Source organism: Spermophilus citellus (assembly GCF_964194105.1).
Source record: "Spermophilus citellus genome assembly, chromosome: 11".
Lineage (NCBI taxonomy): Eukaryota > Metazoa > Chordata > Mammalia > Rodentia > Sciuridae > Spermophilus > Spermophilus citellus.
The window spans coordinates 56645634-56671457 of NC_138192.1; the positions used below are offsets into that span (position 1 = coordinate 56645634).

Here is a 25824-nt window from a genome sequence, read left to right on the forward strand (position 1 = left end):
TTTTTTTTCAATGCTAACTCAGAAATGTCAGATACAGAGAGTTGCCAGTAAATAAGAGCTTGAGTGTTTTTGCTCTTTTTGGAAATCAACTTCAAAAGTCCCAGCAATAACAGTGTACAGCATTAGAATCAAATGGTGAGTAAAAAAAAATCTGTAAAACAGAAGGATTCAGTTGGTAAGATTTTAAAAGAGAGTTTGTTAAATAGATTGTTGTTAAAGGGACAAGTAGTGAGAAATTTGTTTTATAGAAATTATTTTTTTAATATGGAGTTAAAGGAACTTTCTCCCAAATACCGAGCTAAAATTTTCTTGATTGCGTTTGACTCGCTCCATCTCAGGAGTGACAGGTATGGGAGTCCCCTTGCTCAAGTTCTCTTTGTACAATATCTGTGTGCACAAAACCAACAATCAAATCAGCCTGGACCCATCTTTTAGGTAAACTTGAATTTAAAAAGTATCAAAAAATTTTTTTGTTTTAATAATGAAGAAAAATATACCTAACTTTAAGAGAGCAACATAGTCACACAGTACAATATCTGTCTTTGAGTGGCACTGATGCATACACAGCTGCTAGGCTGCAGGCAGGAGTAGCTTGACTTGCATATGCCTTCCTCAAAGACAGACGGATTAGGCTTCATCGAAAAGCATTTAATGAGTTGCTGGTAACAATTAGAAAACCAAAAAAAAAAAAAAAAAGGCTTGGGAAAACTAAACATTAATTAATATTAAAAGCTAAATAAATATTAGCTTAGCTTTCATTATACTGAATATATTCCAAAGTAAAGCTCATTTATATCTTGTATCATATATATTAAAATAGATGAGACAAGTAAATTTGTATTTCTGAGTTACTGTGAGTTGACGATATGATATGTTGTCTTTGAATGAAAATATTTAAGAATGATAATCTTAAGAAAGGCTGCAAACACAAATAATACATCAAATAACCACAATAAATACAAATAAAATTCTAGTTAGCATTGCATTTTGAAGTAGTGTTAGATTTTACTTTTCACTTGTGTCACACTAGTTAGAAATACCTATTGTTATTAGAGGAGTACTGGAGGAAGGAAACACTGAGTATTATGGGTTTTTAAGGAAAGTGATAAATATCTGTGTTTTAGAGAAAACAGTTAAAATTTCACACCAGAACTAGAGTAATACTAAATTAGACTTGGGATGAAAACTGAGGTAATATTTGGTATCATTCCTTTCATAATATGAACTTAGTAATTTTATATTTGTAATGTGTTAAAATATTTTAATAAGAATTAAGGGTTTTGTGGGTTTTTTTCCCCCCCCTAAGAAATACCGAGCTAAAGTTCTCTTGATTGCGTTTGACTCTCTCCATCTCTGGAGTTTTAGCTGTGGGTGTTCCTTTCCCCAAATTTTCTTTGTACAAAACCTGTGAGATACAAGAAAGTACCCAAAAGATATTCAAAACAAGCACAAAGACCGAGGAAGGGAGTTGGGTGTAGGTGAGAAGGGAGTTATTTTAGTGAGTAATATTTAGTAAGAATAATGCTTTTTATTTTTGTACTTCACAGTTTTAAAGATGAACTCTCTAAAACTAATTTTGAAATGGAAAAGTACAATGGAAAGCATCAATTTATAGGATGTGAGTATCATAATGATGTTAATGCTACTTGCAGTATTTCCAAACTTAAATACCCACACTAGTCAGGTGCTGAAAATGTTAAAGTAGAATCACAAGAGGAGTAATTCTGTATTAAGTCAGATGGTTTTGGTCAGGTAGTACACACACAGACATACACACGGAATTTGTTGTTATGATATTATTTTTAAAAAAAGGATTATAGGTTATTCTGGTAGTTTTGTTGTTTTTTTAATGGGAAATAGTTTCTTATTTGGTAAATTGGTAAATACCGAGCTAAAGTTCTCTTGATTGCGTTTGACTCTCTCAATCTCTGGAGTGACAGTGGTTGGAATGCCTGTTCCCAAGTTTTCTTTGTACATAACCTGTAGAAAATAATTAGAATACCCCAAAAGGTAAAATAACCATAAATTCTTTAGACTACAGCAATATGTGGGCTATTTGGTGAGAATTTATTATTACAATCTAGTTTTCAACTGATACTCAAGGGCTAAGGAAAACAAATTCCATAAATATTTATGTTCTCTTTTTAAAGTAGTAATTGTACTGCCTTAACAATTGGGTACTGACTTGCATTTTCTATAGCCAACACTCAGTGCATTCCTAAAATGTATTAAATAGTGATAATAAATTATACAATGAGAAAAATCTAAACATTTTACTGTATCCAATATTAATGCCTGGAATAAAGTAGGTCTATATCAGATTTGTACTCAATAAATAGGTTGCTTGTTTTATAATTTACTAATCATATGATATTCTATTCCTTCAGGATCACTGAAAATTTTCTCAATGAAAATTATTACTCATATTTTCTAATGGAAATTCTTAGGTGGCTTCTAATCTGCAGGTATCCTTGATAAGAAGAGACTTAATTTATTTTTCAAGAAGAGCATTTTTTTCTGAAATTTTTATTGATGATTGCTGGATCAAGTAGACACAGGGTCTTACTAAGTTGCTCAGGCTGACCTTGAACTTATGACCCTTCTGCCTCCTGAGTGGGTATCACAGGCTTGTGTGACCATATTCTAAACTAGTGTTTTTTGAGTGGGAAGAAATCCATATTTTTTAGGGGTAGTATCAAAGGACTATAAATTTTAATAAAGAGAGTAAGGAGACTCTTTTTTATTCTTAATGTTAAGAATTTTCAACCTAAAGCCTGAATTCTTTTGAAATAGATGGATTTTATGGTATACTAGTGCATGGACTGAGGAGCAGAATGAAAAAATCTACAGGTGTGTGTCATGGATTAATTAGTAGACTCATGACAAGTTAGCAGTGACATCTTTGTTTTGCCAGGAAACTTTTCAAAATCTTAGAGAATCTACATCTTGGTAACAAAGTTATGTCTTTAACCCTTTATTTAGGAAGGTGGGACATATCATGGACAATAAAACTAGAGAAATTGCAATCCAAAGCAGGACAGGAGCCATGATCTAGTTTTAAAATGAAGTTTGTACCAAAAGGAATCCAGCCTATAAACAGGGGATGAGAGCTAAATGATATGACTTCAAGGTTTCTTATCTTCTTTTGCAATCTGTAAGCCCCCTTCAGGACCTAGGAAGGATGCATAATATCACCAAGACATGGAGGCCCTGGGTAAAAGGAAGAAGGGAGGAGTAGAACTAGGGTAACAGTGTAAAGATGGTTGGTCACACAAAAGCATGCTGAGAGTATAGATCATTACCGAGCTAATGTGCTTCTGGGTCTCTTTGACACGTTTCACTTCAGGTAGGTCAGGAATGGGAGTTCCTTGTCCAATTGCTTCTTTATACTTCACCTATAGAAAAACAGGAAAATAAGGGTATTGTTATATACTGGACAGTCTATGTCTAATTAGTAGTCCAATGTTTTGTTTGTATGTGCTGGGAATTGAACTCAGGGGCTTGGGTATGCTGAGTATATACTCTTATCACTGAGCTGCAACCCCACTATAGTTTTTCAAATAACCATTTAAATAATACAAGCTCTGTACTTAGTTTGGATAGAGCCACATTCTGGTACTGGGTCAGAGGAGAACAATTCTGAAGAGGGGACACTTGCATTTTGATCTCTCTGTTGTGTCTTTGGGGGTAGAGGTCCCTACTTAGATGTAACCCTTTAACTTTCTTGTATTCAGTAGTCTCCCATATCCATGGGGTTTGTTTTAAATCCCCAGTGGATACCTAAAATCGTGGCTAGAAATGAACCCTATATGTATTATGTTTTTCTCCCTATATATACATATGCAAATTGAGTGCCGTTTTCATCTTAACTAAGCATTTACCATGAACTATGGGCATATCTTTTGCAATCTGATATGTCACAATATGGAACAGATTGTTTCTACTGTAGATGTTGGCAACCTCAACATATAGGTGTAAGAGAACTTACACCTTTAGGAAGCATTTTATGATTCCCTTTTGATAACATATCCAAATTGCCAGCATCACTGATGTTGCACTTTGGGGTATTTATTAAGTAAATAAGGGTTACTTGAACACAAATGCTGGATACCAAGACAGTTGATCTGATAATGGAGACAGCTGTTGAACTAGGGAAGGTAGCAAATGCAGTGCAAATACTCTGGAAAAAGGGATGAATTCATGTCCCAGGTAGGAAAGAGCAGAAAGCCAAGAGATTTCATCATGCTATTCAGTATGGTTACAACTTAAATATATGAACTATTTCTGGATTGTTTCCATTTAATATTTTTGAATCAAGGTTGACTGAGGGGTAACTGAAGCCACAGAAAGTGAAAAAGAGGACTAATCCAGCGGTTTTATATGCAACAATTCATTTGACTAGGACAGTTATATTCATATTACAGGTCTTTGGGAAGGCTGATTCTTTGACTCTAACATACACTACTTTCTCACAAGCCTGTTTTCCATGTCTAACTGTTCCTTCATGAAAACCACCACAGAACTGCACTGACCACTGGCACACACCACGTGGTGATGGCAGTACACAGGCACCTGTTTTAGAATGTAAACTTTTTAAGGAGACAGAGATTTCCAATGCAACTCAGAGGTCATTATGAACAATCAGAGGGGTGGAAAATATTGAAAATGAGTCTACTGTGTCTTTACCGAACTAATGTGGTCCTGTGTTTGCTTCACTCTCATCATCTCAGGTGTCTTTCCAATCGCCGTTCCTGGTGAGACATCTTCTTTATATAAAACCTGGACATTCAGAATGAAGAGATTGTTAGTCAGAAGAAAAGGAGACCCCAGTAATTCCTGGAGAAAGCCTAGAATATATGGCTTCTGTGAAAACAAAAGACACCAGAGACAGTCTTCCCAGGCAAGAACTAGGGTATTGCATCTGACAGCTTCTTCGTCAGTATCTGACTCAGACCACATGTACAACACCACTCACTTTCCAGATCTTGAGATTGCTTTTAAGATTATCATATTATATGAATACAGGATGAGATAAGACAGAAAATACTGATTAAAGACAACAGAATTCCTCTAACATGAAATACAAAATCCATTAAAGAAGTGCAATGTCAGTTATTTTAGGAAGGATTATAAAAGAAATCAAAATATCAAAAATAAATTCACCTTTGTGAAACAAACAACACACATTACTGCTCTGGGATTACTGAGGCAGGAGGATTGCAAGTTCAAGGCTAACCTGGGCAATTTAGTGAGACCCTACTCAAAACATTAGAAGGGATGGGGATCTAGCTCAGTAGTAGAGCACCCCAGGTTCAATCCCCAGTATTAAAAAAAAAATCTAGAACAGTTACTTTGATGTTTATTTCAATGGTCTCTGAAATGATGATTTTTGGAGCAAAGTATAGGGAATTTTAACAACCACTAGTATTAACTGTAATGGTTAGATGTTAATTGTATCAAGGTGAGACTAGTATGTTTTTTAGAAGAGGAGAATGGAATTATTAGGTTAGCATTAAATGGAAAATAAATAGTAAACATACCGAGCTGAAATTCTTTTGGTTTTCTTTAACACGCAGTATTTCTGGCGTGTCTTGAACAACTGTAATTTTTCCTTTACTGTTTTTAAGGTCACACTGGTATTGGAGCTATGAAGAAAAAGTAAATATCCTGTTAAGATTTCAACATTGTTCTACATATTTTTAATTTTCCTAAATTATAGTCACAAGGAAGTTAAGTTCTATATTTTAAAAAGTCCATGCTACAATAATAATAATCTGAGATCTAAAGAAAAATTCTTTAATAAAAATTTTATGAAGAAACTAATTTGGGGTAGGGGTATTGGGGATTACAGTCCCAGAAACTGATTTTTAAAAACTGAAATTGTTAAAATTAAGGCTTCTTTATCAAAGTATCCCTTCCCTAGATTTAACTTTGAGGAAGACATGTCACCAATAATGGAAGATGATGATAGTTCATATTCAGTAACAAGAAGCCACCCACCAAGTAACAGGATTTACTTTCAGACTCTGATTTGGGGTTGAAGTATAAGGGGAGCCAGGGAAGAATCAAACACACATTTCTGAGGGCAAGAACAGAGTAGTGGAGGGCTGCTCAACAGCCATGTTTCAGTGGCAGCCCTCATATATCAGTAGGTTATGCTTTAGAGTCAATAAAAAACTTACAAGGCTGAAGTTCTTTTGGTTCTCCCGTACTCTTTGCATCTCTGGAGTGTCCAAAACAGTCTCATAATATGACATGGATTTCTCTGCATCTTCTTTGTACTTTTTCTAGGAATAGATTCCAAGAAACGAGTGAACACCATAGGAATATGGGCCAAATGGAACCTGAAATAGCTGTTCTGGTTCAGCAGAGGGAAAGTCTTTTACACCTTGATTGTACAAGTATGTTAGAGAGTAATAAAACAGTCCTCTTGGTCAGTAAGGGCCATATCTTTTCTTTCCAGAATGAAGACCAAGCATTTAATAGGACCCACTGTCATGACAAAGCTGGCAGAGAGAGGCCCTCAAGAGGGAAGTCACTGCTAATGAGGTTCTTGGGGTGGGGAGGGGCGGGGGGGGGGCGATGGAGATGCCTCCAGTGGTGTCAGTCATCTCTGAGTTAGACCAAGTCACTTAACCAGGAGCCAGGCAGGAAGAGAAGAACAGGAAGATTAGAACTTTCACTCTCCTGAAAGCCAGCCTCAGTGGTGACTGGGAAATTTCTGCTGAACTTGAAGCAGTTACATTCTGGGCTCCTAACTGCTTGCTTGATTGAGCAAGCAGATACTTCCAGAACATGGCTCTCATGCTGCAGAAACTAGCCTGCTGTTACTGGAGGTCCTACTAAATAGGAAGACCTAGGGCTGCAACCCTGGGTAACTTAACCTACCAAGGGCTGCTCTGAGTCACCCATCACTTTTCTTTTGGCCTCCCTGGCCTGCACTAGACTTTGGCCAGAGAAGTACCTATAAGGGATAAACTTTCTGGACATACACAGCCAGTCCCAGCACCAGACTGATGTTTTTAGTTATTTTCTGTAGCAGAACTCTTACTCTGCCTTAGAGCTTTATTATCTTTTATCATTTGTCAGTATGTCCTTCCACTTTTCTCTCTAGCTTTAATGAACTCTAGTTTCTTGTATAGTTCAGAGAAGTTTGGGGTGTATAGGGATATAGACTGAGGAAAGAGACTAGCCACTTTTGTATGTGGATAAAACTGTTCTATCTAGATTGTAGTATATATGCATTATTATTAGTATTGAAAATTTTAATCTTCTCAAAGACAAATAGTTTTAAGCAATCAGAGATTTAGGCCTATATTTTGTTTAATGTGGATTTCTAGAAGAACAGGAACAGATTATTTGTCCAAGAAGTAGTTACTTGAATGCCTCTTTTTAGTTATACAAATATAAGGGAAAAGTTCTCATTTTCTTGGGAAAAGAATATAAGCAGGCTTTATTTTTTTAAATTAGTAAAAACTGCCTCTATGGGTTTTACAAAGCTAACTTAGGTAGCAATCCTTGTGATTCTGTCATCCCTGAGAGAGGTAATCAGTTTACACATGGAACCTGATGGTATTTGGGAGGGAAAGGTCTATATTCAGTCCAGTGTCAGAACTGGTGAATGAGCTCATAAGGTTGTCATTAATTCCCAAAAGGCTTAGATATTATAAAATACATACTCCCCAAATGGAAATGGAGAAGCAGTTTTGTGAAAAATACTAGCACAATTCCATCATTCAAATTTTTTTAATACTGGTCTAAATTGTTGAGGAAGTAACGTGCCTGATCATATTTTAGGCCTCAGGAACCAGCCACAGAGAACCCAAGGAGAGGAAACACCAGCAAAGTAAGTGATCCAGGCCTCCCTGGAATAGGCCTGCATGCTGTGGTTCTCCTCAAAGGTCAGCAATATCGAAAGCAGAATGTAGTATAGCTGCTATGTGCCTCACAGCCCAAGGAACCCTGGGCTCTGGGGCTCTCCCGGTGAACATAGCAGGGTAGTTTGGGACTCACAAAATTTTGGTAAATTTGAAAAGTTGCTTTTCCCAAATAAAAGTTCTGCCCCCAAATAAAAGGTCAATTTCTTCCATTTGAATATGTATGTTTCCCGATTAAACTACTTTTCTAATGATAGTTCTTTTCTTTTTAATTTATTTTTGCCGTGCTAGGGATTGAACTTAAGATCTCATGTGTGCTAAGCAAGTGCTCTACAGAGCCACATCCCCAGGGTAATAGCTTCTTTTCATGTCTAACTTTACAGTAGAGAATTATACATTAGTAATAAATTATACATTAGTAATAAATCAATAGTTCTCAATCTGATAGGCTATTAAAGAGATCCTCTGTGAAGATTTAAACAAAAACAGATTTCTAAGCACCTACCTCAGATTTACAAGCTTTAGAATTCCAGGTACAACCAAGAAACCTACATTACCAGGTATTTTTTTTTTTAAAGCAGCCAGGTCAGGTTATAACTACTGCTTTGGAACTCATAGCTCAGAAGACAAGCAATAGTACTAACTTGGGACTACTCAATTCTGATTATCATTGAAGAGTATTTACACAAATGAGTATATCCTGTTGTACGAAGTGATTTTGCTCATCTATTGGTAGGAAGATGGAAGTTACCCATGATGGGAGGACTCAGGGTTAGATCATGTAGTTAGAATTGATGATCCAATCTCACTCATTATAGATTGGTGATCCAAATGTGGGCTGTTCACATGGTGTCTTCTAGATTTGTACAAAAATTTTATATCCATATTAAAAGTTACATATTAAATTATTGTGAGTGGTACCTTGTAAGAGTTCTTTAGTATCTTAAAATTCTGTCTAATTTTTTTCTCCAGTGCTGGAGATCAAACCCAGGACCTCATACTCTTACTGAAGTATAGCCCCAGCTCTTCTTAAAATCTATTTTATTTATTTTCTTGTGGTGCTGGGGATCAAACCCAGGCCTTTGAGCAAGCTAGGCAAACACTCTACCACTGGATTATATCCCTGTTATCTATCATTTTTTTAAAAAATCTGATACAGAACTTTCAACTCTGACTCAAATTTGTATCATATGTAAATCTCATTTGTTTTATTGGGGGAAATTGTGATTTTAAAAACCCTCCTTAGGTATAAGCAGTGGGACTTTTGTTCTCCATGACTGCAAGTTGTGAGATATATTCTAATTAACGACCTTACCTGACTTGAAAGGTTCTTGACTTGTTGGGCATGAATTATCTCTGGAGTATCAACCACAGAAGTGAAATTGGCTTTTTCCATTTCTGCTGATTGCTTATATTTAATCTGTAAAAGAAGGACACCCAACAGTTGGGTAAATGTTTACAATGTGCACAACATTTGTTGGCTTAGTTTCCTTAAGAAGTGAACAATATTTCTTTTCCAAGAGAGATTTATCCATTTGATGTTCAACAGACATTCCTTCCCATTGTGTTTACAGCTTTATGTTAAAGAGTGATGTTCAGAAAGATCATCTTAGCTGTTGGAAGACTATCCAGTTAGGTACGGGATTCAGTATAAGGACACAGATGATCAACAGGTAGTAAGGACCCACATAAATTAGAACTAAACAACATTGGATGCCTAAAAGATGTGTTTTAAATTTAGGCCTTGATGGTGAAAGAAAGCCTGGAATTCTTGGTGCCAAATGAGGAGGAGACTAAGAAGCAAGGTCAAGAGTCATAGTCCACCCCAGCACCAACAGTGGTTTGGTTATCCAGCTTCTGCTGTTTACTCTGAATGTCTGCAGTGGCTATAAATTCTGAAAGGCAGAACAACCTAACAGGGGGTCCCTGATCATTTGAAACAGATTTCATTAGGCAGATGTTCAAGAATGCCACTGTTTGCATTTGACTGTCACTAATGAACAAGTAAGATATAAAGGAAGCCGGGTGCTGTGGTGCATGCCTGAAATCCCAGTAGCTAGGAGAGGCTGAGGCAGGAGGATCTCAAGTTCAAAGCCAGCCTCAGCAAAAGTAAGGCACTAAGAAACTCAGTGAGACCCTGTCTCTAACTAAAACACAAAATAGGGTTGGGGATGTGACTCAATGGTGGAGTTCCCTGGAGTTTAATCCCAGGTTACCCCCCCCCAAAAAAAAAATGTACAGAGGAAAGACAATATGTCCTTAAAATTGCAACTACCTTCTTGAAAGATTGACATGGAATAGAAATACTGACCTGACTAGCAATATCAGTAGCATTCCTGGCCCGCATAAAGTCCGGAGTTTCATTGGCCATGGCATTCAGGCCTCTTCCTTTGACTTCCAGCTCCAGGTCTCTCTTATATTCTTTCTGTAGGAGCATTATTAAAACAGAGAAACAACAAACAAAAAGTCACCTAACTTCTGCATGTAGGTGATAAGCACACTGAGTTATATAAATCCATACAACATGCTACCACAGTTGTCACAGTGTTCTTGCTAGTTTACCTTCACTGTTGCATGTGACAGGATGGAGTGGTGTCTATAGAAGCTCCTGTAGGAAACTATTCTGTGCATGTTAATATAAGTCCTTGTTTTGAATGCTTTATCATTTTCTAATTAGAGAAAGTTGAAATAAAAATCTTTAAATCTGGTTTGGTACATAACTAGGATAAAATTTAGGTGCATACTACTCCTGTATGGTATTTTAATTTAAATGAGCACAATGAATGTATCAAAGTTAAATAACATTAAATAACTGGTTATGACAACCACTATAGAAACATGTTATAATATCCACTCATTAGAAATTGACATATTTTACTTAATTGTTACTGATTATGCTAGATGTAGAACTTGAAATTTAAAAACTATCTTTGCCTGTCTTTTTGGTGTAACTGGGATAGGAAGATGCTCTGTTACACATTGGTGGTTGACTTTGGTCTCACCTCATTGAGAATCTGAGTGGCATTCTTTGCACGTAGCATGTCGGGAGTATCTTCCATTTCAGTGAGACCCTTTCCACGAATGCTTTCTTCTAGATCTTTCCTGTACTCTTTCTAGATCACAAAATAAAAGTAACAACATTGACAAGAAAGCCTAGATTGTTCTCTTTGGTGAAAAACCAAAAAAAAAAATTTTTTTTGAAGGATTTACACTTCAAATTTTTAACAGTTTATGGTTAAGTAAAGATCTGAAAAAAGGCAGGGTATAAGCTTCATCAGTTAATAGTCAATATAAAATGAAAGACTAGAAATTAATAGAATGCTAAGGTAAGCACATTTTAAAATAAGTACTCCAGTAAAAAATTAGAACAATTAACAGGGGTAATAGATTAGGTAGTAGTGCCAACACATGGGAACTCAACCTGAAACCCGCAGTTAGATGGTACTGAGAAGGGCAGGAGGAACACATTGATGAGTGTCATTAGTGCAATTATTTGGATAACAAGGGAAAGAAAAGACCAAGTGGCTACTACCTCGCTTGCTATTTTGGTTGCATATTTGACATGTAATAAAGCTGGTGTAACCTCCAGGCCAGTCAGGTTTCTGCCTTTAATGGACTCTTCATAATCTTTCCTATATTCTTTCTAATATAAGTAGGAAGGAAAGACAGGTTAAAAAAAAGAATCTTTGTTATATTTTCTGTCTCAACCCTAGGAAGAAAAAAATTACAACATTTTATTTCCATGTATGGCCTCTTAACTGGATTGTGGTTCTGCCAATGGTCAGAGATTTTAAGCATATCTGATTGTTCTGGAAATATTGTGCCTATGGCAAATGGCTCCGGGGAAATGAGGGTGTGGGAAACTTTGATGGGTCCCTGGCTCACATGAGGTTGTAACTGGGGCTGGCCCTCTGTCAGAGTAGAAGGATGGATGGACTATCAACTCTGAATTCACTGTCTCTCTTGAAACTGTCCCACATTTTTAAGGTGACAAAAGATTTTATTTCAGAATTTGAAGTAAGTGACTCAAGGAGGATAAGTAGGAAAACAGGAGAGCCTGAGGCCACTGCAAACTTGGCCTTTATCATAATCATGACCTATTTTCTGAATCACTAAATAGATGAGTAGGTAACTAGCACAGAGAACCTGTGGTTTTTGTCTACAGTTGAAACTCCACCCCTGTCCATCTCATCTCCTCTTCCACCCCTGGACAAGGGTATCTTACAGAGAGAACTGAAAATAGATGTTTAACTCTACTTTTATAATTTAAAAAAAATCAGTGGATTTTAAATTTACAGAAAAGTTGTAAGAAAATACAAGGAATTCCATAGATCCTTTATTTAGCTCCACCAATTGTTTGATAACTATTTTAAACTCCATGAGCTAGCATTCTATACACAAGAAAACTCCACAAACTGTTAATTTTTTTAAAAAATTATCTTTATAGTTGGAGGAGAGGCAAACAAATTCCAAATAGGACTTTTCCCAATGAAACAGATTTAAGATTCAAAATAAGATTCCATTCTTCTCTACTCATGGTTAACAAAAAAAAAAAAAAAGTGACAAAGATTTTTAAAAATATCTGCTCTTAAAATTCCAGAATAGGAAATATGGGACCTTGACTTTTTATTTTTGGGGGGCCTTGATAGACATCTTGATCACAGATCCCCTTTAGACGTGGCACGTCCTACTTAGTAGTCCAAAGCCAATGGTGTATCTGTATGGAAGGGAACTTCCCATTCATCAAAGAAAATATCAAATTAAATTCAGTATGATTTGTTTTAGTGTTAGGAACAGTTTTCTACTTTTACAAAAGTAGTTATTGAAATAAAATATATATGGTAAATATCTACTAGTTAGAGTATTAAAAAAGAAAACTATAGACTTTCTGTAATGAAAAATATTTTAGTGATCATATATTAAGAAATTCCACCATCTACCACTTTGAGGTAACAGGAGGCTGGACAGAGCTTGTGTTCGTTAGCTTAACTATACCTTTGTTTATAGTGTGGTTTTGTACAACTTACCCCACTCTGCATCTGCTGAGATTCTTTGGCAGTGATGTATGTTGGTGTCTCAAAGTCCAACATGGGCTTTCCTCGCTCTTTTTCATATTTTTCTTTGTATTTTACCTAGTGATTAAGAGCCTTGTTAGATCTCAATGTTGCTCAGTTCCTAAGCAGAGACCAGTTCAAAGACAGTTCTTTCTAATTGATACATTATGTTTGATTTAGTCATTTCATTGCCTCTCCAAACAAGTTTCCTATTGTATTCAGAGGAAGTATCTTTATATTATTACTTGGGTGTAGAAGGGGTACCATTACTGTTTGAAAGGCATAGTCAAGATTTAGATTCAATTCAAGGAGACAAAAATAGCACCGAGAAGAATCAGCTGAGAGAAATGTTGATGGAGAAAATTGCCCACAAATAAGTTTGGCCAAGATTCAGTGTGTAGATGTGAACACCTTAACAGCATTAGTAACTATTTCTGATAAAAATCTCCAGTTTTTCTTTCCTAAGAACTTTATTAGAGACCTGGGATCTTGATTGAATAAGTCAATGCAACCTTACTTACAAGTAAACAACTCTCTCTGGTTGTAACTGGTCAGATATTTAATACAGCCAATACACATGAATATAGAACTGAGAACCTGAGTATGGTGGCACAGGCCTGCAATCCTAGGGACTTGGGAGACTGAGGCAGGGGAATTGCAAGTTTGAAGCCAGCCTGGGCAATTTAGCAAAACCCTGTTTCAAAATAAAAATACAAAGGTCTGGGGATGTAGCTTAGTGGAAAAGTGCCCCTGGGTTCAATCACCAGTGTCAAAAAAAAAAAAAATTAATATTAGTTTGCAGGGCTGGGATTGTGGTTCAGCGGTAGAGCTCGCCTAGCATGGGTGGGACCCGGGTTCGATCCTCAGCACCACATAAAAATAAAGGCATTGTGTTGTGTCCATCTACACCAAAAAAATAAATAATGAAAAAAATACATAAATTAACTTATACTATGTATATAAAAACTAGTTTGCATGTTGAATGAATTATTAATAAGCTTAACATTATCAAAAGAATTGTAAGGCTGTTTTTTTAATATTTATTTTTTAGTTGTAGTTGGACACAATACCTTCACTTTATTGATTATTATGTGGTGCTAAGGATCAACCCAGGACCTTGCCTGTGCTAGGGGATGCTCTATTGCTGAGCCACAACCCCAGCCCCTCATAAGGCTAGTTTACAAGTTAAATTTCCTCATCCTTATAACATGTTATTAGGAATGGGGGAGCCACATAAATATTCATACTTCATAGAGAAGTTGAAAAACAGAGGCAAAAGCCCTTGTTCACACAACACCTTAATGGCATTGCTCAATCTCAATCTCTGGGTTATAACAAGACATTAGATAGTGGTCTAAGGGCATATGCTACTTTACACAGGACATGAGGACATAGTTCTCTGATTAAAATCCAAGGGGGACCTAAATAGTAATGAATTTATTATATAGAGGTCATGGGATAACAAGTTCTTTCCTCTGAAATCTTCAGTTATTTTATAAATTTAGCAATCTCTTAAAAATCCAGACATTCCTTCAAGGTAGAATGATCATGTCACTTCCCTGATTAAAATTCTCTCAAGACTCCCTACCATCCATTAATGTATTCTAACCTGGGAACAGACACAGGGGTTACTGTGAGGAGTTGTCACCCTTGCAACACAATCATTGTGCTCCCAGCCCTGAAAGTAGTCTGAATAACACATATCACATACATATTTCTCTACTATATGCAATTGCTATTATAATTTTAACAAAAATGTATTTCAAAATATTACTAAATCAAAGATTCTCTATCTTTGTACATTTATTTTCAAACAATGGCAATTAAAAGCAACACTCCCATCAGAAGTTTTTGACATTGAGACAAAGGCCCAGCAGGTGAGAAGCCAGTCTTGATTGACTTACTATACTCTGTAACTCTGTGGCCTCCTTTAGGTGAAGCTGCTCCAGGTTATCAGGGATTGTATGGTAGTGGCCTTTACTCTTCTCGTAGTTCTTCTTGTATTGGTACTGAGAGGGAGGGGACAAAAAAGGCACCTCAGTGGAAAAGCTGCTTAGTTTCCTAATTTTCCTTTCGCTTAGACATTTGCACAGCAGCATTGTCAAGACCAAGCTAAAATTTGCAGACATTAAATGGGGAAGAGGGGTAAAAAAATGTTTTAAAAGATAGAAGACCCCAGTTTATTATTGTCATTTATTACTAGATGTAAACACTACTTCAGCTTCTTCAAAGTAGATGTTATAAGTTCAAAGTTCAAAATGAAAGAACTATTTCATATGATAGTTCTATGTCCTTGGAAAGGAGAAAAGGGAATGGTTAATTGGGGAGAAAAGAAGATTGAATTATTCTAAAAACAGAAGCACTTTTACATCCTGAGAGGTGTTATAGTCAATGGAGAATTGATAGGTTAATGCAATTTGGAAGAATACACTCAAATAGAAGAGCAGCTTTGTAATAAATGCAGTATATCAGTAGCAGAGATGGAGATACATGTGAGCTCAGAGAAGGACTGGAGTTCAGATGGGTGAAATAAGTTGTTTCTGGAACAAACGGTTGAACTTACAGAACTAGCAAGTTGACTTGTATTTAGGACATGATTCATTATGAGAGATTCCTTCATGTCAGTCACAGGTTTGTGAAGTTTCTTCAGGTCAGCCTTATACTTAACCTACATATTAAGGGAGAGAAAAAGGAAATTATAGAAAATGGAAAATGGCACTCATGGAAATCCCAGTAAAATATCCCATTATGAAACAAATGTTAGAGGTGTTATGAAAAACAATACCATGTTCACAGTAGTCAAAAGGTACAAACAACCCAAGTGATCAACAGATCAAGGGCAAAAAAGTGATATGTATACACAATGAAATATTATTCAGCCATAAAATGGGATGAAGTTCTGATACATGCTATAATATGGATGAACCTTGAAAATGTTATACTAAAATAGGCCAGACATAAAAAAAGACATATTGTATGATTCCATTTATATAAAAATTATAAATTAAGCAAATCTGTAGAGATAGAGAGTAGAGGTTTCCAGGAGCTAAGTAGAAGAGGCAACAGGGGTTGCTTAATAGAGACTTTTTGTTTGGAGTGATGAAAGGAAGTAGTGGGTGGTAGTTGAACAACATTGTAAATGTAATTTATGCTCCTGAATTGTATATTGAAACATAGTTAAAAGGGCAAATATTATGTTATATATTAACCAGAATTAATGCTAACAGAAATAAGCCAATCCCCCCCAAAACAAAGGCTGAATGTTCCCTCTGATATGTGGATGCTAACACACAATAAGAGGTGGGGGTGGGGGAATAGAAGTTCATTGGATTAAACAAAGTGAAATGAAGAAAGGGGGCGATGGGAATAAGAAGGACAGTAGAATGAATTGGACATAACTTTCCTATGTTCATATATGAATACACAACCAGTGAAACTCTACATCATGTACAACCACAAGAATGGGGTGTTAATTAGAGTAAGTTATACTCCATGTATGTAAAATACGTCAAAATACACTCTACTGTCATGTATATCTGAAAAGAACAAATTTTAAAAATTAAACAAAACTTTTAAAAATCAAATTAACAAAATAAACTCCATACCTCACTTGCGAGATTATTGGCATCTTTCATGACTTTGTAGAGCTGGCTGTCTTTTGGATTATATTTTGGGGTCTTGCCCTTCTCTTTGTCGAAATTTTCTCGGTATTTAACCTAACGGCAAATGCAAACATCCAAATTATTCCTGAACATCAACAAATTTGGGAACTAAAGAATAGTGGAAACATAAATGCCAAAGAATATTCATATTATACATAAAGAGATCCTATAACTTATCATCCAATTTGAGACCTTTTTAAGAGAAAAAGAAGGCACTGTTAATCATTATTAATCTTGTTGGGGCAACAGGTAAGCAAGTACAAGATCCAGTGATTTAATATTGGTCTTGCTCATTTTAATATTATCCAGAGGTATGAAAAATAAGAAAGGACTTCAAGCTAATTTCAGAGAAGCAATCTAATGTACTTATTTTGGAGTGGTGTGGCTCTCCTAACTAAGGCAAAACAAAAAAAAACTCTTCAGGTCTACTGTAAGGACTTGGAAGAGGGATTGTAAATGAGCAGGAAGGTCGAGAAGTAAAATAATCTATTAAGTTAAAGAACTTATTTTAAAATAATACTTTGACTATATCATTTTAAACTTTTTATGACTTGGCCAAAGATGGCATAACTTCTGAGTAAAAAAAAGAACAGATTATGAGTGTTAATGGCTTCAATTATTATTTCAGGTTTGAAGTAAGGAAAAAGTGAGATACTTTAGCATAAGGAGAAAACATTAAATGTACTTTTAGGATACACAAAAGGATATGCAGAGGATTAAATATCCTCAATTTTAAAAATCAGTACAATGCCTACACTGATAGTTGCTCAACAAATATTTGCACAGAAGGAAAAGACAGTCATCATGCCTACATAAAATACGTAAAGATGATTTACTTATCAGGAGAATTTAACTGAATAACTGACAGAAACTCTTCCTTATTGAAAAACAGTCCATAATACAGGAGGATTAAGTTCAGAAGTAGAATGCCATCAGTTACATACTCTAGGAAGATTCAAAATGAATTATTTCTAGACGTGAGCCAACTGAAAGGGCAATATTTGACTCTTGGGAAACCTAGAGTTGCTGTTACTGGTGAGATGAATGTCTCTTTCAATAGGAAGTCAGCATACCAGGATCCAGTCACCAGGATATTTCACTGTGGGCTTTTAAAACCAGTATCTTTCATATTCCATCACTGTACTTCCATTCTCTACAACTTGACATATCCAGAAAAACAGACACAAAGAGAAACCACTCAAATGCTAAAAACAGGGATAAAAAGCATCCACAGTGCTGAGACTCATTCACTTTGAACACATCCATAATAAGAATGCAGAGAAAAATCAAGCACACACAACAGTACAGGGGAAGGCAGGCACACTCAGAGGGGAAGCAGAAACCCCACGTCACAGCAAAACAAAATGTGAAGTATACTACAGTGGTTCTTCTCTGAAAGAAATTTACTCTTAAAATGAAGAAATAGAATAATCTGTAAAGGAAAGCCAGAGGTGGGGAGCTGGTGTCTAGACCAAAAGACAACTTCTCCTCAGGGATATAGGAACCCAGAACATAAGAGATATTCCCCCAAAGCAGCAAAACACCAAAGAGAAAGTTAAACAGATGCAAAAGAGCTAGACTGGGGTGTAAGAGCAGCAGAGGACTGTCTGGGGGGAGAAGAAAAGCTGATGCTTCTAGAAACATGCTAAAAGTCCTCTTTCTTTTATGAAACAACTTGTTTTGAAAAGAAGCAGTTCTATTGGTTTTACTTTAGTTTCTTTAATTAATTTCAACTTAATTTTCCAACTCTTTAATAAAAAAAAGTTGATGCCTCTCCTCTCCAACAAGAGGGCTGCAAGCAAATACAGCCTAGCACAACTTCTAATATGAATCTGCAGCACTTTGAACTTTCCGTTTTGACTGGGTCTTCTTAAGAATTACTACCTCTTGAAAGATTAGGACACACATCAGATTCAGGAGTTCAGTAATTTGTAGAATGGGGTTGGACTAGATGATAAGCATGGTAATACTGCACACATGTGGCATTATGGAACAGTAAAGCCTTCTAGAATGTTAACCATGGAAGCCTGGGAGGTAACTATACCATGCCACAGACCAACAAGTAGCACCAACAAGTAGCACCACCAATGTTCTGTCATCCCTCGGGCTCAGATACTGGGCCTATTATGGATGTGGTGCAGGAAGGTGATTATGAATTAATTTCCTTTCCAAAGCTTAATTGTATTTAACAGTCTAACATCTAATTGTTCAGCTCTTTTTCAGGGAATTATGTATTAGTATTTGTAAAGATGGAAGAACAGGCCTAAATTATTAAATTGCTTGCTTTGAAGACTGTAAAGCACCAAGAAGCTGTGAATGAAAACATTTTAAGTGGTTTATTCTGTTGATTCATAGTATATCTAAACTGAGAAACTCTACTGAGTACCAGCCTTAAATACCTGAAATATTAGCAAGGGTAATTAGCTTCAGAAGAAGAGAAAGTTTTCTGTTTGTTTTCATTTTTGTGGTGCTGGGGATCAAACCCAGGCCATCATGCATGCTAGGCCAGTGCTCAATGACTGAGCTAATTTCCAGTCCTTGAGGTTTCCTTTGTGTGGTTGGAGATGAGATCCTCAATTTGTTTTTATTTCATCTTTTAATTTGATAAAGGACATGCAACCTAAAGTTGCTGATAGGAGACCATTTCCACATCTGCTCTTTCTGATCCAGGGGATAAGTTTCATGCAAGAAAAGAAGGGTGTGTGCAAAAGTATATCCTTCAACAAATTTCCACAGCATTCTACACGTTCCAACATGAAACCAACAGAGAAAAGTAAAACTTGGTCAGTCCTCTGAAAGAGACCAAGAAAAGAAGACAGGAAAAAGAGAAAGACAGAGATATTGGCTTGCTGATGTCAATCTTACATCACTGATGAGTACATTAATTTTCTTAAGATGCCTCATCATAGGGGTGTCAAAAGATGCAGCGCCGTGCCCGGGCCCTCTCCTTTGGTCTTTGAGGTATTCCGCCTAGAGTATGTAGTGAGATAGTAAAGTCAGAATGGGAAGGTTTCTTTGGGTCAGGGGCCATACCATGAAGCTGTCAAACCAGATGCAAACCTTTTTCATAGGAAGCGAACACAGAAAGATGAGCTCATAAAAGGATCTGATTGTGTCCCCCGCCTTTTTTTTTTTTTTTTTTTTTTTTGTACAGGGGATCGAACCCAGGGGCACTTAACCATTGAGCCATATCCTCAGCCCTTTTTCTTTTTCAAAACAAAGTCTCACTAAGTTGCTGAGACTGGCTTTGAACTTGAGATCCTCTTGCCTCAGCCTCCCAAGTTCCTGGGATTATAGTTGTATACCAGCTGGGTCCCATTCTTTATAACATAGGATTCCCTTAGGATTAGAAATATGAGCCTCTTAACCTTCAAAACTGAAGTTTTCAAAATTTCAACATCAAAGTTGTTTTGAATTTGATAAGGGTATGACTGGAAATTTAAAAACATTTAAACATTTTTATATTGTCATATTTCATTAATCTTAACAATTCTGTTTTATTAGTAATTTTAAATTTTTATCTCAGATACAATTCCATTAATTTGTAATAAAAATATTTCATAGGATTTTTAAGTATAGCTATAGAAAATCATATTTGCTTGTTATCAGTCATCTGAACATTTTATCTTTTCATAATTCCAACTTGTTTGTCACTTGACAGTAATACTTTATAGCTTTCTAAAGAGTCAGATCCCATGTTTGGTATTGCTGAAAGTCAGCACATACAACCACCAAATGTATCCCAAAGCTATTTCTTCAACCAAATATTTGAAGAGAATGGACCATGAAAAAGAGGGAATTGGTATCTCCAAATTGGAGGGAAAATAAGATTGTTAAGCTCAAGTACTGTGACCAAAATTTGCTCTCTGCAAAGTCATGGGGTCATCTCTGAGCTTAAGTCTGAAAATCTGTAATAACTTGGGGGTGCTCTAGGTAATTGGCTTCACAAGGGAGATTAAGCAATGTGGCAATCAGCTTTGGGTGACACACATCTGAGTCCCATCTTCTCAATAACATGAAATCTGCTAGAAAGCAGCATCTTCTTGAGCTCCCTATGCATACATACCTTGATGAACACTCATCACACCAAATTGTAATTATTTATCCACTTACAAGTAGTCTGAGGACATTTGCTCATCCCTAGTTCTTAGTCCAGGCATTCAATGATTATATGGTGAAGGAAAGAAAAAAGTTCCTTCATCTGGTTAGGTGTTAGAAGTTAGAATGTCACAGCTCTTGCACATTAACAAATCTCTCCCAGGTGACTGAAGTATGAATCAGATCCTTAGGAAACAACTCTCACTGCCTGGGGTGATGTGCCCTTTGTCACATGATGGTCATTAAGTACACAGACACCTACCTAGGTGTGCACATCCGTACATGGAGGAGTGGAGAGTGAGAAAGGCCTAAGCTGGTTAGAGGAAAATGAGATAAGGTCCTCAGCATTCTTGCCATGATGTGACTTTTCAAAGCTCTGCAGTGTGATTAAAGATCCAAAATCTATTTTGGTTGTTAATATTGCACTTTCATTCTGGAAATTACTTCGTTCTGCAAGGTTTCTAAAATCTCTTCACACTAGAGTTGCCACTTCACCATCTACCTTACCTGGCTGCTCAGCTTGGCTGCCTTCTTAGCCATCTCAATATCTGGGCGACCAAGCATGCTTAACCCATGGCTGCCTTCTTTGCGGTGCTTGGCTCTGTATTCCACCTGAATTAAAGAAATCCAGAATAGGAAAAGCATTCTTACTGATGAGTGCCTTTTACTACTTGTTGGCAGTAGCCACAGGACCAGGGACATTTTAACTACACCCTTACCTCACTGGCCTGTTTGGCTGCCTGCGTGGCCTTCTTGATGTCTGGCCGATCAGCCACTGTGGTATAATGCAGGTTCTCTTTGGCATCTTTTTTGTAAGCAACCTTTATTTAGGGAAGTAAATATTTACTCACTTGAGATACGTTGTCTTCCCAAAAGTCCCCATTAAGCATGAACAACCTTTTTACTTAAAACCAAACGAATGCCCATCACCTTATTTTTTTTGACTACCAGGTATGAAAGTTCTGGTGAGCACATGCTGGAACAAGAGCATGCACCAGTTTGGGGGTCCACTGCCTCAAGTGGGCCCTGAGGATGTCAGGAGGGGAAACATACGTCACTCTGCTTCTTGGCCACTTCCATGGCATGTTTCACCTCGGGAGGTTCCTGCATGATGGAGTAATTGGATTTTCCCTTCTCCTTGACAAACTTCTTTTTGTAATTTGTCTAAATAGAGTGAGAAATTATTCCTGTTAGTGGAGGAAGCTGGGAGCAAAATTGTTTTATGTGAGGAACTCTCAAAACTCTCCAAGAAAATCCATGGCTTCCCATTTTGGCATCAGTTTGGGACTTCGATCTCTGGCCCATATTCTGGTTCTTCCCTGTCATTTCTGACCTGGAACCCAACAATGGAACCGTCTAGCAATCTTTGGAGAACTGAATAGATGTAAATTAAACCTTTTTTCCTATCACTTCTACCTTTTATAAATATAAAGCCATACAAAGCTCATAATTCCATGATTATACATTAAAAGGATACAGTGGCCAGAGATTAGTAAAACATGAAAAGGTGATTTTTTTTTTTACCTCTTAAGAAATGTGTCAAGTTTAAAAATAGAAGAGGCCACTCTTAATTGACAATGCTTTCTTCCACTATTAACATTAATATTAGTTACATCTTATATTCTAGATAACGTCCTGTGGCAAAACCCACATCTGCCATAATTATCATAATTGGAAAACCAATAAACACTGGATCATTTTAACACTAGAGTTGAGGATTCACATAGGTATTGATGGTAAGAGTTAAGCTACGTAAAGGAGAGCACTTATATGCAAAAGAGTATCAGAAAGTCTTTCACCAGTTCCTCAGGTGAAGTGGCATTGCTGCTTCTAAGAGTCCTGTGGTTAGCCACTTACGTCACTGACATGCTTGGTCACTTTCTTGACATGAACCGTGTCCAGGGTCTCTGGCAGTGTAGTATATGAGCCCTGAGCCAAGTGCTTCTTGACATGGTCCTTGTACTTGTTCTGGGGGAATCCAGAAAGACAGTGTTAAGGTATCTGCCCGGGACCTTAGCCCATGATGGAAGCAGAGCATATGGCTGTTGGAGGATTACCTCGGACACCAGATGGCTGACAGTCTTTGCCAGGAGGATCTGAGGAGTGTCAGGCACAGCATGGCAGGTTCCTCTTTCCTTGACATGTTTCTCTTTGTATTTCAACTATGGGAGTGAAAAAAATATTTTTCTTAAGCTTCTCTGAATAACTTGTATATTTTTATTAAACCCCCAAATCTTATAGCTGGGAGAATGGCATCACTGACAAACTAGGAACACTAAACCCTAGTTTATAAAAGATTTGACACTTGGAAATCCTGAGAAATATTCAAAAGGGTGTTTTCCTTATTGCTTGCAAGTTGAGGGTCTCAGGATGGATCTTTAACCGACAAACATTAGTTGAGAGCATTCTCTTCTCAAATACATCTCTCCGCCCTCCCATCAGCCCAGGGAGGCATTGTTATTCCCCCCTTACAAATGAGGATCCTATAGAAAATAAATGACTGTTTCTACATAGAATCAAGCCAGGTCTTCAGATTCCTAATTTGTGTAGTATGAACTGCCTCATGGTACAGTATAAACCAAAAACTGTCACCTGGGTTTAATAGCCTTGGCATGGCTGCACCTGACCCAGTCACATCAATGGTGTCCATTGAGTGCATGGTCATGTTTCAGGACCACACCTGAATTCCCACAGAACAGACCTCCTGGGTATCCCTGGAGACTGGTGCCACAGAAGATGATCCAGGGTGAGGTTAGGCATCATGGAAGGGACTGAATACTTACGTCACTTTCTATTATAGAATTCCTGAGGGCCAGCACCATGTCTTTGTCATCAGTGACAGAAAGCTTGCAGCCCTTGAGGAACTCTCGGTCCAGCTTATATTCAAACTGTGACAGAAGAAAGGAAGTCAAAGTGGGTCACAGGCACAAGTGGAAGCTGAGCATCTGATGAAACCTATGGGGAGCCCTTTCTAGGAGACGACGTGGATGTGTTCACAGAGTGAGGGTAGGGCTGCCTGGCCCCCTTCTGCATGCTGGATTCCTTCCCAATCCAGCAGCCAGGGCCAGGACCAGGACTGTGCTCTCCCATCCCACCTTCCCCCAGACCCTCCCCAGCCTCAGTCAGGAGTCTGCGTCCTCGGTGTCTGGGCCCAGCAGAGCTAGCTCAAAGGCCAGGTGGCTCCTTGAGGCTGCCATTCCCTCCTTACATCACTTTGCTGCAGGGATGACTTGGCGGCCTGAATGAAGTCTGGTCGGTCAGGGGTCCACTTCCAGTAGGCTTTGTTGGCTTCATATTGCTTCTTGTAGTCCAGCTGTTTGTTTTTTTGTTTGTTTGTTTGTTTGTTTGTTTTTTTAGAGAGAGAGAGAGAGAGAGAGAGAGAGAGAGAGAGAGAGAGAGAATTTTAATATTTATTTTTTAGTTCTCGGCAGACACAACATCTTTGTTGGTATGTGGTGCTGAGGATCGAACCCGGGCTGCACGCATGCCAGGCGAGCGCACTATCACTTGAGCCACATCCCAGCCCCAGTCCAGCTGTTTTTAATACCACAGAAAGAAATCACTCAGTAAGCTGAACTCATAAACATCCAAAGCTCACGTTGACATTGACCTGCCATTGTGATAATATTACCATGTGGAATTTTTTTTTTTCTGGTACCGGGGATTGAACTCAGGGGCACTCCACCATGGAGCCACATCCCCAGCCCTATTTTGTATTATATTTAGAGATAGTGTCTCACTGAGTTGCTTAGTGCCTATCTTTTGCTGAGGCTGGCTTTGAACTTGCGACCCTCCTGTCTCAGGCATGAGCCATTCTGCTGGGCACAATGTGGGATTTTAAGCGGTGATTAGGTCATGAGGGTTCAGTCCTCCTGAATGGATTCAGCTGTTATTATTGGAGTGGGGTAATTATCTGGGTAATTACCCAGTCTCATTTTCTGTCATCTTAGCAGCAGAAAACAGACTAAGACAGCCTGGCAGTTCCTAGAACTTACGTTGGTGTTGACTTTATAGGCATCTTTGGCTGCTTTGATATGAACCGCATCTGGTTTAATGGTGCAGTTAGATTTATTTCTTTGGTAAACTTCTTTATATTTTAGCTGTGGGAAAAAAATGGAGTGACAAAGTTAAATTTTTATGGCATCTTACTAAGCATTTTAAAAACCAAGAAATTCGAACTGTGATTATAATACTCAAAACTTTCTAAGATAGAATATTTTAAAAAGAATATTCTGTGAAGAAAGGATTCAACTATGCAGAGGCACAGCTTTCTATCTGAAATCTTAACACCAGCACCAGTGCACATTGAAAGTGGTCATCAGTGTTACCCCAGGATTTACCTCCATGAGCTTGTGCTGAGAGGGCTGATGGACAGCTCTACATGCATGTTTTCCCTTCCCCAACTCAGAAAAGCCTGAGTTCAGAACATCTTGAAGATAGAGATTTCCCCACACCAACCCACTCTGTTAGATTTTTAGTCTTGATCCCACAGTTCTTGCTGTTGTTGAGATATGTTGTAATTATTTATCTGCCTACTTTATTAGCTGGACCACCTAAGCGTAAAGGTTTGGGGTCATTCATTATGTCATTCCTAGTGTACAGCACATTGAAACTCAGTAAACATTTGATGAATGAATGAACTGATGGATGCAGTCATCACCATTGTCATTACTAGAGGTGTTTCTACCTAGTTTGGGTACCTGGAGGTTGGGAAGGGTGGGTGGGGCGCAGAGAAGGCTTGGAGTGTCTGCAGACCCAATACATAGCTTCTAGCTTCATCCATATTTCATGGCCTCCTAAATTTCGTGGTCCTGGGGCCCAATCTAGGCTTTCTCATTAAATTATTGGGGAAGGATCCCAGGTTTTAATGTGATTAAAGCCAAAATAAACTGATCTAAAGGAGTCATTATAGGGTTTACAAAATGAATCATAAGAATTACAATTTGGGGGTCTTTACCACATACCTAACTTACTAATCAATACTTTTGAGGAAAAGGCCTATAAATTAATATTTTAGATCAGGATCCCCAAAATCTTATATCAGAAAGTTTGGGGAAACAAATATAGAAATTCTTCATCTTTCTTCAGTGTTGGGGAATGGGCTGTTCCACATTAAGGGATCTACTTGATAGA

General features: G+C 37.5%; 1 protein-coding gene across 28 annotated transcripts in view; it reads right to left on the minus strand.

Annotated features, from left to right (window-relative positions):
- The window catches only part of NEB (nebulin), a 215778-nt gene that overhangs the window by 15017 nt on the left and 174937 nt on the right, over nt 1-25824 (minus strand). For 12 of the 28 annotated variants that reach the window (XM_081262441.1, XM_081262444.1, XM_081262436.1 and 9 more), the window contains 23 exons: nt 24687-24791; nt 23900-24004; nt 23475-23579; nt 22749-22853; nt 22549-22659; nt 21745-21855; nt 21411-21512; nt 21199-21303; nt 16537-16647; nt 15495-15599; nt 14836-14940; nt 12905-13009; nt 11410-11520; nt 10880-10990; nt 10189-10302; nt 9193-9297; nt 6183-6287; nt 5541-5645; nt 4687-4779; nt 3303-3395; nt 1888-1980; nt 1313-1405; nt 295-387 (listed from right to left, as the gene is read on the minus strand). In XM_081262441.1, the coding sequence (XP_081118567.1) occupies nt 295-387; nt 1313-1405; nt 1888-1980; nt 3303-3395; nt 4687-4779; nt 5541-5645; nt 6183-6287; nt 9193-9297; nt 10189-10302; nt 10880-10990; nt 11410-11520; nt 12905-13009; nt 14836-14940; nt 15495-15599; nt 16537-16647; nt 21199-21303; nt 21411-21512; nt 21745-21855; nt 22549-22659; nt 22749-22853; nt 23475-23579; nt 23900-24004; nt 24687-24791 (2391 nt within the window). The remainder of the gene's footprint in view (nt 1-294; nt 388-1312; nt 1406-1887; nt 1981-3302; nt 3396-4686; nt 4780-5540; nt 5646-6182; nt 6288-9192; nt 9298-10188; nt 10303-10879; nt 10991-11409; nt 11521-12904; nt 13010-14835; nt 14941-15494; nt 15600-16536; nt 16648-21198; nt 21304-21410; nt 21513-21744; nt 21856-22548; nt 22660-22748; nt 22854-23474; nt 23580-23899; nt 24005-24686; nt 24792-25824) is intronic. The other 16 variants (XM_081262438.1, XM_081262439.1, XM_081262432.1 and 13 more) reach the window with 5 other exon arrangements.